This window comes from Oncorhynchus kisutch, linkage group LG6 (genome assembly GCF_002021735.2).
Source record: "Oncorhynchus kisutch isolate 150728-3 linkage group LG6, Okis_V2, whole genome shotgun sequence".
Lineage (NCBI taxonomy): Eukaryota > Metazoa > Chordata > Actinopteri > Salmoniformes > Salmonidae > Oncorhynchus > Oncorhynchus kisutch.
The window spans coordinates 17,920,763-17,934,960 of record NC_034179.2 but is presented as its reverse complement, the minus strand read 5'-3'; the positions used below and the strand labels follow the sequence as shown (position 1 = coordinate 17,934,960).

The window sequence follows — 14,198 nt, the reverse complement described above, 5'->3', positions numbered from 1 at the left end:
GACAAATATTGTGGTCTAAAGCAACCTGAAATTATTCAGAATGATGAACTGACGCTGGCGGTACAAACATGTACAGTGCTTCCGTTTTCCAGGCGGACTGTAAACATCGATGTACAGGAAGTCGGTACAGCGTGGATTGAGGCTGCATTTCCAACATGGACAACACAACTGAAGGAAAATGGGATAGTTTACCCGTTAAACTTAACGACGGTATTACGCAAACTCTCAATGAGCTTGGATTTACACATATGACACCAGTTCAGGTATTAACATTTCTTTACAGTTTTCGTTTATTTCACTCACATGTCATAGCTAGCTATGCTAACAAGCTAGATAACGAATAACGTTAGCTCTAATTCAACCTCCACAATACTAATTTAAATATTTTTTATATTCCAGTCTGCCTGTATTCCACTGTTTATGCGAAATAAAGATGTGGCTGCCGAGGCTGTAAGTATTACCTGACACACATTATTGTTTACCATGTAACTCGGATGTTTTGGGTACTGCATTTCTCCAGAACCAGATTGCATTAGGTAGCCAACTATTGGAGGGAGAAAGGTCTAAGCAACACATCTTATCGGTGCTGTTACAGGTGACTGGCAGTGGAAAGACATTGGCCTTCGTGATTCCCATCATAGAGATACTTATAAAGCGAGAGGACAAATTGAAGAAAATGCAGGTACGGTTTGGGTTATTCAGTGTCTTAGACTTATTGCAATGGTTACCGTTTGAGTATATGTGTATGGTTGTGAGTCACTTTGACTTTTGATATACATTATTAAACTGAGACGTTATGTTTCACAGGTTGGTGCTCTGATCGTCACGCCGACCAGAGAGCTGGCCCTGCAGATCAGTGAGGTGATGGGCCAGTTCCTCCAGAAGTTCCCTCAGTTTAGGTAGGGGAGCGGAGAGATAAAACCAGAGACATGAACAGCAAGCTCTGTTCCAGATCTAAAATGTTAATTCTTCCAAGACTCTTATTGTAATCCTGTTATGACCCGAACTCGTCCTCTTTCAGACAGATTCTGTTGATTGGAGGGAGCAACCCCATTGAGGATGTGGAGAAGTTTAAGGAACAGGGGTAAATATGCTCTTCCTCTGATCTCACACAAAGATGGGAGCTTTTTTGTGCCCCGTGTTTTTATGTCCAGATCTGATGCTATACAGCAAGCCTGTAAAGGTACAAAAGGATTTCCAGCCCCACTTTAAATGAAGTACAACTTATAAAGGCCTTATATAGCATACATAAATGCTTCACAAACAATCTATAAGCTTTTGTATAAACATTAAGCGTTATGTCACATTTGGCGGCAATTCACCCCATATTAGGAATGGTTATGTCACCCTTTATAGAGTGACACACACTTATAGGTGATTTGAGAAGCATTTATGTAGTGCTTATGAATCCTTTATGTATGCTATATAAAGCCTTTATATACATTGTACTTGGTTTAAAGTGAGACTGGATTCCCTAACTGATAATTATTCTAATCAATGTTGTCTTTTCCAGAGCCAACATATTGATTGCCACCCCGGGGCGTCTGGAGGACATGTTCAGAAGGAAGGCAGATGGTCTGGACCTGGCCTTGTCAGTCAAGTTTCTGGAGGTCCTGGTCCTAGATGAGGCTGACCGCCTACTGGATATGGGCTTCGAGGCCAGGTACTATAGTGCAATACAATAGACTACAACTATGCAATACAGTACACTATTGGACATATGAATCATACAATATGATTCAGTACAGTACAATCACCAGGCTGTTGGACATTGGCTTTGATGTCAGGTACAACAGCACAGTACACTTTAAGTACCTGACTCCCTCCCTTTCTCTCTCTCCAGTCTGAATGTTATCCTGGGGTACCTCCCTAAGCAGCGTCGTACAGGTCTGTTTTCAGCCACTCAGACTCAGGAGCTGGAAAAGCTGGTGAGAGCTGGTCTCAGGAACCCTGTACGAATCACAGTGAAGGAGAAGGGCGTGGCCGCCAGCTGCACCCAGAAAACACCTGCGAGGCTCTGCAACTACTACACAGTGAGTAACATACACTGTTGGGGATTTGAGTAGTTCAGGTTTGGAAATGCTGGAAGTGGACCAAGACTGTGTTTTAATAAATGTAACTACATGTAATCCCCGAAAGTAATTATTTATCATGAGAGGACCATAAACAATAACTAGTAATGCTGCATAGTCCAAGAAAGGTTCAAATCAAAATAAACAGTTTGTGCACAAAACGGGATGACCAGAACGTTCTTAGTCTGAGACATTTTTCCAAGAAACATTCTCAGAGGCCTCATGAGGAGAGCATCCTTACCGGTTTCGCTGTCTGTGCCAGCCCGTGCCATAAAATTCTCAAGGACTATAAACCATCTGTGTGTAAGTGGAGACACAAACACAGGAAAAAAGACAAACCATGACTGATCACTTTTTATTTTCTGTTATTTCTTGTTGTTTGTCAGATCTGCAGAGCGGAGGACAAGTTTAACAGTCTGGTAGCGTTTCTTAGACAACACAAACATGAGAAACAGCTGGTGTTCTTCAGGTATGTATCCTGGCTACACAGCCCTCCATGTTAGTGTCTCACCATGACTACAGCTACCTCTAGTATTCTACTTAATGGCCGACTATATTCATCAACACTGCGGACTGTGTGTTGTTTCTCTCCCTCAGTGTGTGTGAGGACTACACTGTCAGAGCTGTGTGTGTTAATGTGTTGTTTCTCTCGCTCAGTACATGTGCGTGTGTGGAGTACTTTGGCCGAGCCTTGGAGGCCCTGATTAAGAGCGTCACCATCCACTGCATCCACGGCAAGATGAAACACAAACGCAACAAGATCTTCTCAGAGTTTAGGAGCCTAAAGAGGTATTTTATCCCTTGTTGTTAGCTCAGTTGAGGAGAGCATGGGTTTGATCTTTGCATTGAAATGTGACGTTGTGTTTCAGTGGTATCCTGGTGTGTACTGACGTCATGGCCAGAGGCATTGATATCCCAGAAGTCCACTGGGTATTGCAGTACGACCCCCCTAGTTGTGCCAGTGCCTTTGTGCACCGGTGTGGACGGACTGCACGCATTGGTAACAAAGGCAACGCCACAGTCTTCCTGCTCCCCATGGAGGAATCTTACGTTACCTTCCTGTCCATCAACCAGAAGGTATGCCCTTTGTGTTTCTCTCTCCATCTTGCCTGCCTTCCATGCTCTCTCCATTTAAAACCAAGCTGCCCCTCCCTGTCTCCTGATAGTGTCCTCTGGAGCAGATGGCCCCAGTGAGTGACGTGGTGGATGTTCTGCCCAAGGTGAAAGCCCTGGCTCTGGCAGACCGGGCCATGTTCGACAGGGGCATGAGGGCATTCGTCTCCACCGTACAGGCCTATGCCAAACACGAGTGCAGCCTCATTTTCAGGGTCAAAGGTGAGAAGAAATCCCTTACCTTCCCTGTGTACAGACCCTCAAGTATGATGGTGTTGTTAGATTGTTTATGCTATGGTCTGAGGAGAATTATGCTTATGATGTCATCCTCCTCCTGTCATTGGTCAGATCTGGACTTTGTTGCGCTGGCCCGTGGCTTCGCCCTCCTCCGCATGCCCAGGATGCCCGAGCTGAAAGGGAAGAACTTCCCTGACTTCATAGAAACGACCATAGACACAGACAACATCCGCTACAAGGACAAGCAGCGGGAGAAGCTGAGGCAGAAGCTGCTGATTGAGCTAAAGGAGAAGAGGGAGGAAAGGGCCGCTGCCCCCAAGAGACACAACGATAAGAACAAAGCCTGGTCCAGACAGAAGAACAGGAAGGACCGCAGGAGGAAGACTGCTGCCAAGAGGAACCGGGATGAGGTATTTAATCTTCTAGAGAATTAAGGAGAGGTTTTCCTGACTCAGATTAAGTATAGTCCTGATCTAAAATGCACTCTACATGGAGATTTCCCATTGACATACATTTTTTGTCCAGGACTAGGTTTAATCTGGATCCAGGAAATTGGCCGTAAAATGCTTTTAGAACATCTTTTAAACATGGGAGCAGGGCCCATATGCAGAAAAAGGTAGAACATCAGATGACTCTTAATTAACCATTTGTTCGCTTCAGGGCTCGGAAATGGACGATGAGGACATGAAGGAGCTGTTGAAAGACACTCGTCTCCTGAAGAGATTGAAGAAGGGACAGATCAGCGAGGAGGACTTTGAGAAACAGGTGACAGCAGGACCGAAGAGCCAGAGGAAGACAGCAGCAGGCCCCTCAGAGGACCCACCCAGCTCAGCGGGAGAGGAAGACGAATGAAACACACCTGTCAGTGTTTCCCCCCCGATGTTCTAGCAGCAGGTCAGGCTGTCCGACCCAGCCCTGTTTACCATGGAAAAAAACAGAACATGTTATATATTTTAGGGGGGCCTTTATGCCCCACCTACAGAACAACCATAGGGGAAATACTGCCTGTTACAATAAGACGCAGGTCAGAACCACCCATTGAACTTTGAATACACTTTTAAAAAGAGCCAACTGTTTTACATCTATTATTCTGTTATGAACCAGAGAGATACATTGCCTTTCAGGAATGTTATGTATACAGTGTAAAGTTATGCGTATCGCCATATTTTGTAATTAACAATCTATAAAGATACAAACTGATCCCAGTCAGTGTCCCTTTTGAGTTTTTTATTGAGGGGTTTTGTTTTAAGGCACTGTTATAAATAAAGTTTGATAAGTTCATCGCTGACGGCAGAGGGGGTGAGGACCCCCAGGTCTGTGAAGAGGAGCGTGATGAGGGAGGGAGGGGTGTAGTCGATCATGGGGTGTTCATCTGACAGGTCAGAAACAGTCCTCAGGGTGTCGGCTTTGTACTGCACAGAGAGGAGAGAGATGGGTTAAACAGTACTGAAGAGGACTAGAGAGAAAATGTACTGCACAGAGAGGAGAGATGGGTTAATCAGTACTGAAGAGGACTAGAGAGAACATGTACTGCACAGAGAGGAGAGCGATGGGTTAAACAGTACTGAAGAGGACGAGAGAGAACATGTACTGCACAGAGAGGAGAGCGATGGGTTAAACAGTACTGAAGAGGACGAGAGAGAACATGTACTGCACAGAGAGGAGAGAGATGGGTTAAACAGTACTGAAGAGGACGAGAGAAAATGTACTGCACAGAGAGGAGAGAGATGGGTTAATCAGTACTGAAGAGGACTAGAGAGAACATGTACTGCACAGAGGAGGAGAGAGATGGGTTAAACAGTACTGAAGAGGACTAGAGAGAACATGTACTGCACAGAGAGGAGAGCGATGGGTTAAACAGTACTGAAGAGGACTAGAGAGAACATGTACTGCACAGAGAGGAGAGCGATGGGTTAAACAGTACTGAAGAGGACTAGAGAGAACATGTACTGCACAGAGAGGAGAGAGATGGGTTAAACAGTACTGAAGAGGACTAGAGAGAACATGTACTGCACAGAGAGGAGAGCGATGGGTTAAACAGTACTGAAGAGGACGAGAGAGAACATGTACTGCACAGAGAGGAGAGAGATGGGTTAAACAGTACTGAAGAGGACGAGAGAAAATGTACTGCACAGAGAGGAGAGCGATGGATTAATCAGTACTGAAGAGGACTAGAGAGAACATGTACTGCACAGAGAGGAGAGCGATGGGTTAAACAGTACTGAAGAGGACTAGAGAGAACATGTACTGCACAGAGGAGAGCGATGGGTTAAACAGTACTGAAGAGGACGAGAGAGAACGTACTGCACAGAGAGGAGAGCGATGGGTTAAACAGTACTGAAGAGGACGAGAGAGAAAATGTACTGCACAGAGAGGAGAGAGATGGGTTAAACAGTACTGAAGAGGACGAGAGAGAAAATGTACTGCACAGAGAGGAGAGAGATGGGTTAAACAGTACTGAAGAGGACGAGAGAGAAAATGTACTGCACAGAGAGGAGAGAGATGGGTTAAACAGTACTGAAGAGGACGAGAGAGAACGTACTGCACAGAGAGGAGAGCGATGGGTTAAACAGTACTGAAGAGGACGAGAGAGAAAATGTACTGCACAGAGAGGAGAGAGATGGGTTAAACAGTACTGAAGAGGACGAGAGAGAAAATGTACTGCACAGAGAGGAGAGAGATGGGTTAAACAGTACTGAAGAGGACGAGAGAGAAAATGTACTGCACAGAGAGGAGAGAGATGGGTTAAACAGTACTGAAGAGGACTATCGAGAAAATGTACTGCACAGAGAGGAGAGAGATGGGTTAAACAGTACTGAAGAGGACGAGAGAGAAAATGGAAAGACATGGCGCGTCTATCTGAACTGAAATGGAGCCAAATCGGCATAATAGTCATAAATTACACACGAATGTCAATGGGAGATATACACATGCAATTCAAAATGATGTGCACATCTCCAATCAGCCCATGGCACAACATACAGTGAGTGCCTTCAGAACGTATTCATTCCCCTTCACCTACTCCACATTTTTTTGTTAGCCTAAATTCAAAATAGATTCAATTAATAATAATCCCTCACCAACCTACACACACACATATAAATGTTGGCAAATGTATTAAATTAAATACAGAAATATAGAATTTATATAAGTATTCACTCCCCTGATTACAGCTGTGAGTCTGTCTGGGTAATTCTAAGCATTCCACACCTGCATTGTGCAACATTAGCCCATTATTTTCTAAATTCTTCATGCTCTGTCAAATTGGTTGTTGATCATTGCTAGACAACCATTTTCAGGTCTTGCCATAGATTCTCAAGTAGATTTAAGTCCAAACTAACTCAGCCACTCAGGAACATTCACTGTCTTTTTGGTAAGCAACTCCAGTCTAGATTTAGCCTTATTTTTTTTAGGTTATTGTCATGCTGGAAGGGGAATTAATCTCCCTGTATCTGGTGGAAAGCAGACAACCAGGTTTTCCTCTAGGATTTTGCGTGTGCTTAGCTCCATTCTGTAAATGTTTTTGCCTGAAAAAGTCCGAAATCCTTAACGATTACAAGCATACCCAGAACATGATGCACCACTATACTTAAAAATATAGAGAATGGTACTCAGTAATGTGTTGTATTGGATTTGCCCCAAACAAACCATTTTATATTCAGGACAAAAAGTGAATTGCTTTGCCACATGTTTTGCAGTATTACTTTAGTGCCTTGTTGCAAATAGGATGCATGTTTTGGAATTTATTCTGTTAAGGCTTCCTTCTTTTCACTCCGTTAAAAAGCCATTAAAAACTCTTAACTGTTCTAAAATCACCATTGGCTTCATGGTGTAATCCCTGAGCGGTTTCCTTCCTCTCTGGCAACTGAGTTAAGAAGGATGCCTGTATATTTGTAGTGACTGGGTGCATTGATACACCATGCTCAATGGGATATTCAATGTCTTTTTTACACATATACAGTGGCAAGAAAAATAATGTGAACCCTTTGGAATTACCTGGATTTTTGCATAAATTGGTCATCAAATTTGATCTGAATCTTCATCTATGTCACAACGATAGACAAAGTCTGCTTAAACTAATAACACCAATTATTATATTTTTCTTGTCTGTATTGAATACATAATTTAAACATTCACAGTGTAGGTTGGAAAAAGTATGTGAACCCCTTGGCTAATGACTTCTCCAAAAGCTAATGGGAGTCAGGAGTCAGCTAACCTGGAGTCCAATCAATGAGACGAGATTGGAGATGTTGGTTAGAGATGCCTTGCCCTATAAAAAACACACGAAAAATTGAGTTTTCTATTCACAAGCATTGCCTGATGTGAACCATGCCTCGACCAAAAGAGATCTCAGAAGACCTAAGAATTGTTGCCTTGCTGGAAAGGGTTTACAAAAGTATTTCTAAAAGCATTGATGTTTATCAGCCCACGGTAAGACAAATTGTCTATCAATGGAGAAAGCACTGTTGCTACTCTCCCTAGGAGTGGCCGTCCTGCAAAGGACGTTATTTGTTTTATTTAACCAGGTAGGCCAGTTGAGAACAAGTTCTCATTTACAACTGCGACCTGGCCAAGATAAAGCAAAGCAGTGTGACACAGACAACAACCGCTATCGACAAAAGACAGTACTGTGCAGCCGCCTTCATCGACCTGGCCAAGGCTTTCGACTCTGTCAATCACCATATTCTTATCGGCAGACTCAGTAGCCTCGGTTTTTCTAATGACTGCCTTGCCTGGTTCACCAACTACTTTGCAGACAGAGTTCAGTGTGTCAAATCGGAGGGCATTCTGTCCGGTCCTCTGGCAGTCTATGGGGGTGCCACAGGGTTCAATTCTCGGGCCGACTCTTTTCTCTGTATATATCAATGATGTTGCTCTTGCTGCGGGCGATTTCCTGATCCACATCTACGCAGACGACACCATTCTATATACTTCCGGCCCGTCCTTGGACACTGTGCCATCTAACCTCCAAACGAGCTTCAATGCCATACAACATTCCTTCCATGGCCTCCAACTGCTCTTAAACGCTAGTAAAACCAAATGCATGCTTTTCAACTGTTCGCTGCCTGCACCCGCACGCCCGACTGGATGGTTCCGACGTAGAATATGTGGACATCTATAAGTACCTAGGTGTCTGGCTAGACTGTAAACTCTCCTTCCAGACTCATATCAAACATCTCCAATCGAAAATCAAATCTAGAGTCGGCTTTCTATTCCGCAACAAAGCCTCCTTCACTCACACCGCCAAACTTACCCTAGTAAAACTGACTATCCTACCGATCCTCGACGATGTCATCTACAAAATTAGCTTCCAATACTCTACTCAGCAAACTGGATGCAGTTTATCACAGTGTCATCCGTTTTGTTACTAAAGCACCTTATACCACCCACCACTGCGACCTGTATGCTCTAGTCGGCTGGCCCTCGCTACATATTCGTCGCCAGACCCACTGGCTCCAGGTCATCTACAAGTCCATGCTAGGTAAAGCTCTGCCTTATCTCAGTTCACTGGTCACGATGGCAACACCCACCCGTAGCATGCGCATCTCACTGATCATCCCTAAAGCCAACACCTCATTTGGCCGCCTTTCGTTCCAGTTCTCTGCTGCCTGTGACTGGAACGAATCTGTGACAGAAACATCTGCTATCTGAGCAGCTAACCGATCGCTGCAGCTGTACATAGTCTATCGGTAAATAGCCCACCCATTTTTACCTACCTCATCCCCATACTGTTTTTATTTTATTTACTTTTCTGCTCTTTTGCACACCAGTATATCTTCCTGCACATGACCATCTGATCATTTATCACTCCAGTGTTAATCTGCAAAATTGTAATTATTCGCCTACCTCCTCATGCCTTTTGCACACAATCTATATAGACTCTTTTTTTTAATACTGTGTTATTGACTTGTTAATTGTTTACTCCATGTGTAACTCTGTTGTTGTCTGTTCACACTGCTATGCTTTATCTTGGCCAGGTCGCAGTTGCAAATGAGAACTTGTTCTCAACTAGCCTACCTGGTTAAATTAAGGTTAAATAAAAAATAAAATAAAAACAGAGTTACACATGGAGTAAACAATAAACAAGCCAATAACACAAACAAGTCAATGACACAGTAGAAAAAATAAAGTCTATATACAGTGTGAGCAAAAGGCATGAGGAGGTAGGCGAATAATTACAATTAAGCAGATGGAGTGATAAATGAGCAGATGATGATGTGCAAGTAGAGATACTGGTGTGCAAAAGAGCAGAAAAGTAAATAAAATAAAAACAGTATGGGGATGAGGTAGGTAGATTGGGTGGGCTATTTACAGATGGACTATGTACAGCTGCAGTGATCGGTTAGCTGCTCAGATAGTTGATGTTTAAAGTTGGTGAGGGAAATAAGTCTCCAACTTCAGCGATTTTTGCAATTCGTTCCAGTCACTGGCAGCAGAGAACTGGAAGGAAAGGCGGCCAAATGAGGTGTTGGCTTTGGGGATGATCAGTGAGATATACCTGCTGGAACGTGTGCTATGGGTGGGTGTTGTTATCGTGACCAGTGAACTGAGATAAGGCGGAGCTTTACCTAGCATAGACTTGTAGATGACCTGGAGCCAGTGGGTCTAGCGACGAATATGTAGCGAGGGCCAAAGATGACTGCAAGAGCACAGTGCAGAATGCTCAATGAGGTTAAGAAGGATCCTAGAATGTCAGCTAAAGACTTACAGAAATCTCTGGAACATGCTAACATCTCTTGACGAGTCCACGATATGTAAAACACGGAAGAAGCCACTGCTGTCTAAAGAAAAACATTTCTGCACATCTGAAGTTTGCAAAAGTGCACCTGGATGTTCCACAGTGCTACTGGCAAAATATTCTGTGGACAGCCGAAACAACAGTTGAGTCATTTGTAAGGAACACTATGTGTGGAGAAAAAAAAGGCACAGCACACCAACATCAAAACCTCATACCAACTGTAAAGTATGGTGGGGGGAGCATCATGGTTCGGGGCTGCTTTGCTGCCTCAGGGCCTGGACAGCTTGCTATCAGACGGAAAAATGAATTCCCAAGTTTATAAAATTTTGCAGGAGAATGTTAGGCTTTCTGTTGAAGCTCAAAAGAAGTTGGGTGATGCAACAGGACAACGACCCAAAACACAGAAGTAAATCAACAGCAGAATGGCTTCAACAGAAGAAAATACGCCTTCTGGAGTGGCCCAGTCAGAATCCTGACCTCAACCCAACTGAGATGCTGAGGCATGACCTCAAGAGAGCAGTTCACACCAGATGTCCCAAGAATATTGCTGAACTGAAAAGGTTTTTTAAAGAGGAATGGTCCAAAATTCCTCCTGACCGTTGTGCAGGTCTGATCCACAACTACAGAAAACGTTTAGTTAATGTTATTGCTGCCAAAGGATGGTCAACCAGTTATTAAATCCAAAGGTTCACATACTTTTCCAACCCTGCACTGTAAATGTTTACACAGTGTGTTCAATAAAGACATGAAAACGTATCATTGTTTGTGTGTTATTAGTTTAAGCAGACTGTTTGTCTCCTTAAATTTTCTTACATTTTATGACCAATTCATGGACAAATCCAGGCATTTCCAAAGGGTTCACGTACTTTTTCCTTGCCACTGTACCAATAGGTACCCTTCTTCGCAAGGCATTGGAAAATCTCCCTGGTCATGTGGTTGAATCTGTGTCTGAAATTCACTGCTCGACTGAGGGACATTACAGATAATTGTATGTGTGAAGTACAGAGATGAGGTAGTCATCAAAAATAATTGTATTATATTGCACACAGTGAGTCCATGCAACTTACTATGTGACTTGTTAAGCACATTTTTACTCCTGAACTTATTTAGGCTTGCCATAACAAATGGGTTGAATCCTTTGACTCAGCTTTTAATTTTTTATCAATTTGTAAAAAATGTGACAACATAATTCCATTTTGACATTATGGGGTATTGTGTGTAGGCCAGTGACAAAAAACAAAACAATCAAATTCAAATTCAGGCTGTAACAACAAAATATGGAAAAAGTCAAGATGTGAATACTTTTCTGAAGGCCCTGTATATATTGCTGGCAGGCCCTGAATAGTTAACTCTCACCTTAAATCTGTCTGGGACGTCCTGCTGGTTAAGAGGGTAGAGACGGACAAACTTGAAGCTCTCCGCTACCACGTAGAAGGGCTTGTTGTGGGCTTTGGAACACACTGCCATCTGATAGGTTCCAATCTGTACAGACATATAAACCAACACTGTTACTTGCACACTGCTACATACTACAATACATGTTTGACTTTATTATTATGAGTTCATTGTTCCCAGAACGCACCTTGTTGATGATGCCTCCACTCTCAACGACTCCTTCTGCTCCTACAATAACCAGGTCCACCTTCTCCAGGACATAACTGTAGGTGGAAAGATATAGAAAGGAATATGTATCTTTCACCTTTATTAAGAAAGGTAAGCCATGGTAGTGTTTGGTACAGTCAGTATTTACCCCACAGCAGCATCCAGGACCACTGTCACAGGAACATTGAGTCTCCTCAGCGCATCAGCCATCTGTTTCCTGGAGAAGACAGACAACATGTCACACGAACTGTGTGTGTGTGTGTGTGTGTCTTACGTGTTCAGTTCCCCCATAAACTAGTTTGCTTTGGAAATGTGTGTTGTCTCACCCAGCTGTATCTGGCTGGGACTCTGTGACGTAGACTGTGAAGCGTTTCTTCTCGGCTGCAGCTTTCTCCAGCACCCTCAATACTACTCTGGAGGAGGAATGGGTCAGGATTTTCTAAGGGAGAATGAAAGAGTTTTGTTCTTCAAAAATACATATTTCTTATAACATTCTTGGAATTTTATATTTTGGGGAATTTTTGGTCAGGTTTGCCAAACTGAATTTGACCTAAAATGTCTGCCGCCATGACTCACTCACCGCCCCGTCTTTGATGAAGGTGTGGCAGAGTTTGGCCACCTTGGTTCTGGAGAGGGAGATCTTCTCCAGGAACAGCTCTCCTCTCTCCTCCATCACCTTCTTACAGCGTGACAGGTCCTGAGACAAACATGGAGGGGGAGGTGAGGCCTTCAGAGAACTCTGACCTCTTCTGAGGTGAGGTGTATAGGGGCATGCCTACACATTTTTTTCTGTTCATAAAATAAACTAGTGCCAATAAGCTGAAGTTTATTTGTGGTGTATTTCTAATAGAATGACAAAATTAGAAGGGATAGAATGGAGAGTATTTAAACTTGGTTTATATTTCATGGCAAAAATACCTGAGTGTATGTGCAGTAGTCTATGGCTGTGTATGGCCCTAACCTGATGCTCCAGTGATGTGAGGCTGATGAAGCGAAGGAACAGCTCCCCTCCAGAGGACACGGCTACAGAGGAGTCCACCTCCGTCAGACAGTCTGTGGCCCACTTCAGGCTCTCCCTCAGACCCAGGATTGTCTCACCTGAGCAGGGGAGCAGGGAACAGAGTAACATGGAGGGCCCGATTGTATCCAGAGATCAAATTACGGGGATCATGCGAGCTTCCATAACAATTCAGGGAAACAGTCATAAAAGTATGAAATACCAAACTTGTATGACAAAACACACTATTTTGCTTGGTATGATTTTGACATTAGTATGACTAATAAGCAGAAAGAAGAGAGTGGTCAGACCTTTGTCTCGTCTGAGGAACTCCAGCAGGGTGCGGATGGCTGCTACAGCAGAGGCCATGTCAGGGTCTGTCCTCATCTGGGTCCTGAAGTACTCCACCAACTCTGACAAGAGTGAGGGAGAGCAGTCCTGGGTCACACTAATGACTAGCCTACTCAGTAGTACTCTACTAATGAAGACAACAGCCATGTTTGTCTGTTCAGTTGGTTCATTTCTCACACACACACACACACACACACACACACACACACACACACACACACACACACACACACACACACACACACACACACACACACCTACCTTCTTCGTTCATTTTCGAGGGCTGTTGCATCTGAAATCTAACTATCGGTAGCTAGCTAGCTATATTCTCGAAGTTTAGTCAAAGATTAGTCAGTGGGAGCAACTGGAAGTAGCTACGAGGCCAAAAGTTGGTTTCTTATTTCTTCGCAGGATGGCAAAAATGCAGTCTAACGTTAAAAACACATGTATCAGAAATAGAGGTCAGTTAAACCAGAGAGTAAACCCATGCGAAATCCTTTTTTCTAGACGTATTTCTGACAATTTCAGTCATCTGTCATCATGTCGCAATCTGATGACGTAAACTATTTGAAGGCTTCTTCTTCTCCTTCTTCGATTAGGTTTAACGGCAGTTGGCATCCAACACACGTTGCATTACCGGCACCTACTAGACTGGAGTATAACTCCCTTATAGGTTGCTTAAAAAAATTAATATAATAATAATAAATTATCAACAAATACCTTACTATCTAACTCTACACTCACTAAAAACCCACCACCCTACTATTTAAATATATTTACTCCTACTTCAGGCCAACAGCCTGAAAGGATGGGACACCACCACTTAACACACCCTGTAACTCTTCTGATGTCAAGTCTAGCACACCCAAACACCTTTCTGCAGCTACCACCACAACCTCAATTATCTGTGTAAATGCAGTCAAATAAATAAATTCAATAAAGTCAAAATTGGCTACAAACTATGTGGACACCTGCTCACCTTTGCACCCCATTATTTTTTATTTCTACTTTGCACATTCTTCCATTGCAAAACTACCATTCCAGTATTTTACTTGCTATATTGTATTTACTTTGCCATCATGGCCAT

The 14,198-nt window shown here is 43.3% G+C and overlaps 2 protein-coding genes across 2 annotated transcripts; one reads left to right on the top strand and one right to left on the bottom strand.

Moving 5' to 3' along the window:
- Positions 1 to 91: 91 nt before the first annotated feature.
- Positions 92 to 4,627, top strand: ddx55 (DEAD (Asp-Glu-Ala-Asp) box polypeptide 55). The gene is made up of 13 exons (XM_020484979.2): positions 92 to 263; positions 400 to 450; positions 596 to 682; positions 808 to 899; positions 1,022 to 1,084; positions 1,514 to 1,663; positions 1,844 to 2,033; positions 2,459 to 2,541; positions 2,730 to 2,861; positions 2,942 to 3,149; positions 3,239 to 3,407; positions 3,534 to 3,832; positions 4,083 to 4,627. Exons 1-13 carry the CDS (start codon positions 156 to 158, stop codon positions 4,272 to 4,274), a joined length of 1,824 nt encoding a protein of 607 aa, XP_020340568.1. The 5' UTR covers positions 92 to 155; the 3' UTR covers positions 4,275 to 4,627.
- On the bottom strand, positions 4,398 to 13,676 carry LOC109892448 (translation initiation factor eIF-2B subunit alpha). Its single transcript, XM_020484980.2, has 9 exons — positions 13,373 to 13,676; positions 13,072 to 13,173; positions 12,725 to 12,861; positions 12,344 to 12,460; positions 12,090 to 12,202; positions 11,912 to 11,980; positions 11,744 to 11,819; positions 11,518 to 11,643; positions 4,398 to 4,834 (listed from the first exon to the last, which is right to left on the bottom strand). The coding sequence occupies exons 1-9, from the start codon at positions 13,401 to 13,403 to the stop codon at positions 4,679 to 4,681; spliced, it is 927 nt and encodes a 308-aa protein (XP_020340569.1). The 5' UTR covers positions 13,404 to 13,676; the 3' UTR covers positions 4,398 to 4,678.
- Between the last annotated feature and the right edge of the window lie 522 nt (positions 13,677 to 14,198).

What these genes read in the sequence shown, in the direction of transcription:
- ddx55 (XM_020484979.2), top strand. Translation starts at nt 156, where the DNA reads ATGGACAACACAACTGAAGGAAAATGGGATAGTTTACCCGTTAAACTT. An exon ending in AAGATGTGGCTGCCGAGGCT is followed by an intron (nt 451 to 595) that starts GTAAGTATTACC and finishes GTGCTGTTACAG; the next exon opens with GTGACTGGCAGTGGAAAGAC. An exon ending in GGCTCTGCAACTACTACACA is followed by an intron (nt 2,034 to 2,458) that starts GTGAGTAACATA and finishes GTTGTTTGTCAG; the next exon opens with ATCTGCAGAGCGGAGGACAA.
- LOC109892448 (XM_020484980.2), bottom strand. Translation starts at nt 13,403, where the DNA reads ATGCAACAGCCCTCGAAAATGAACGAAGAAG. An exon ending in TCACATCACTGGAGCATCAG is followed by an intron (nt 12,461 to 12,724) that starts GTTAGGGCCATA and finishes TGTTTGTCTCAG; the next exon opens with GACCTGTCACGCTGTAAGAA. An exon ending in GTCCTGGATGCTGCTGTGGG is followed by an intron (nt 11,820 to 11,911) that starts GTAAATACTGAC and finishes TTCCACCTACAG; the next exon opens with TTATGTCCTGGAGAAGGTGG.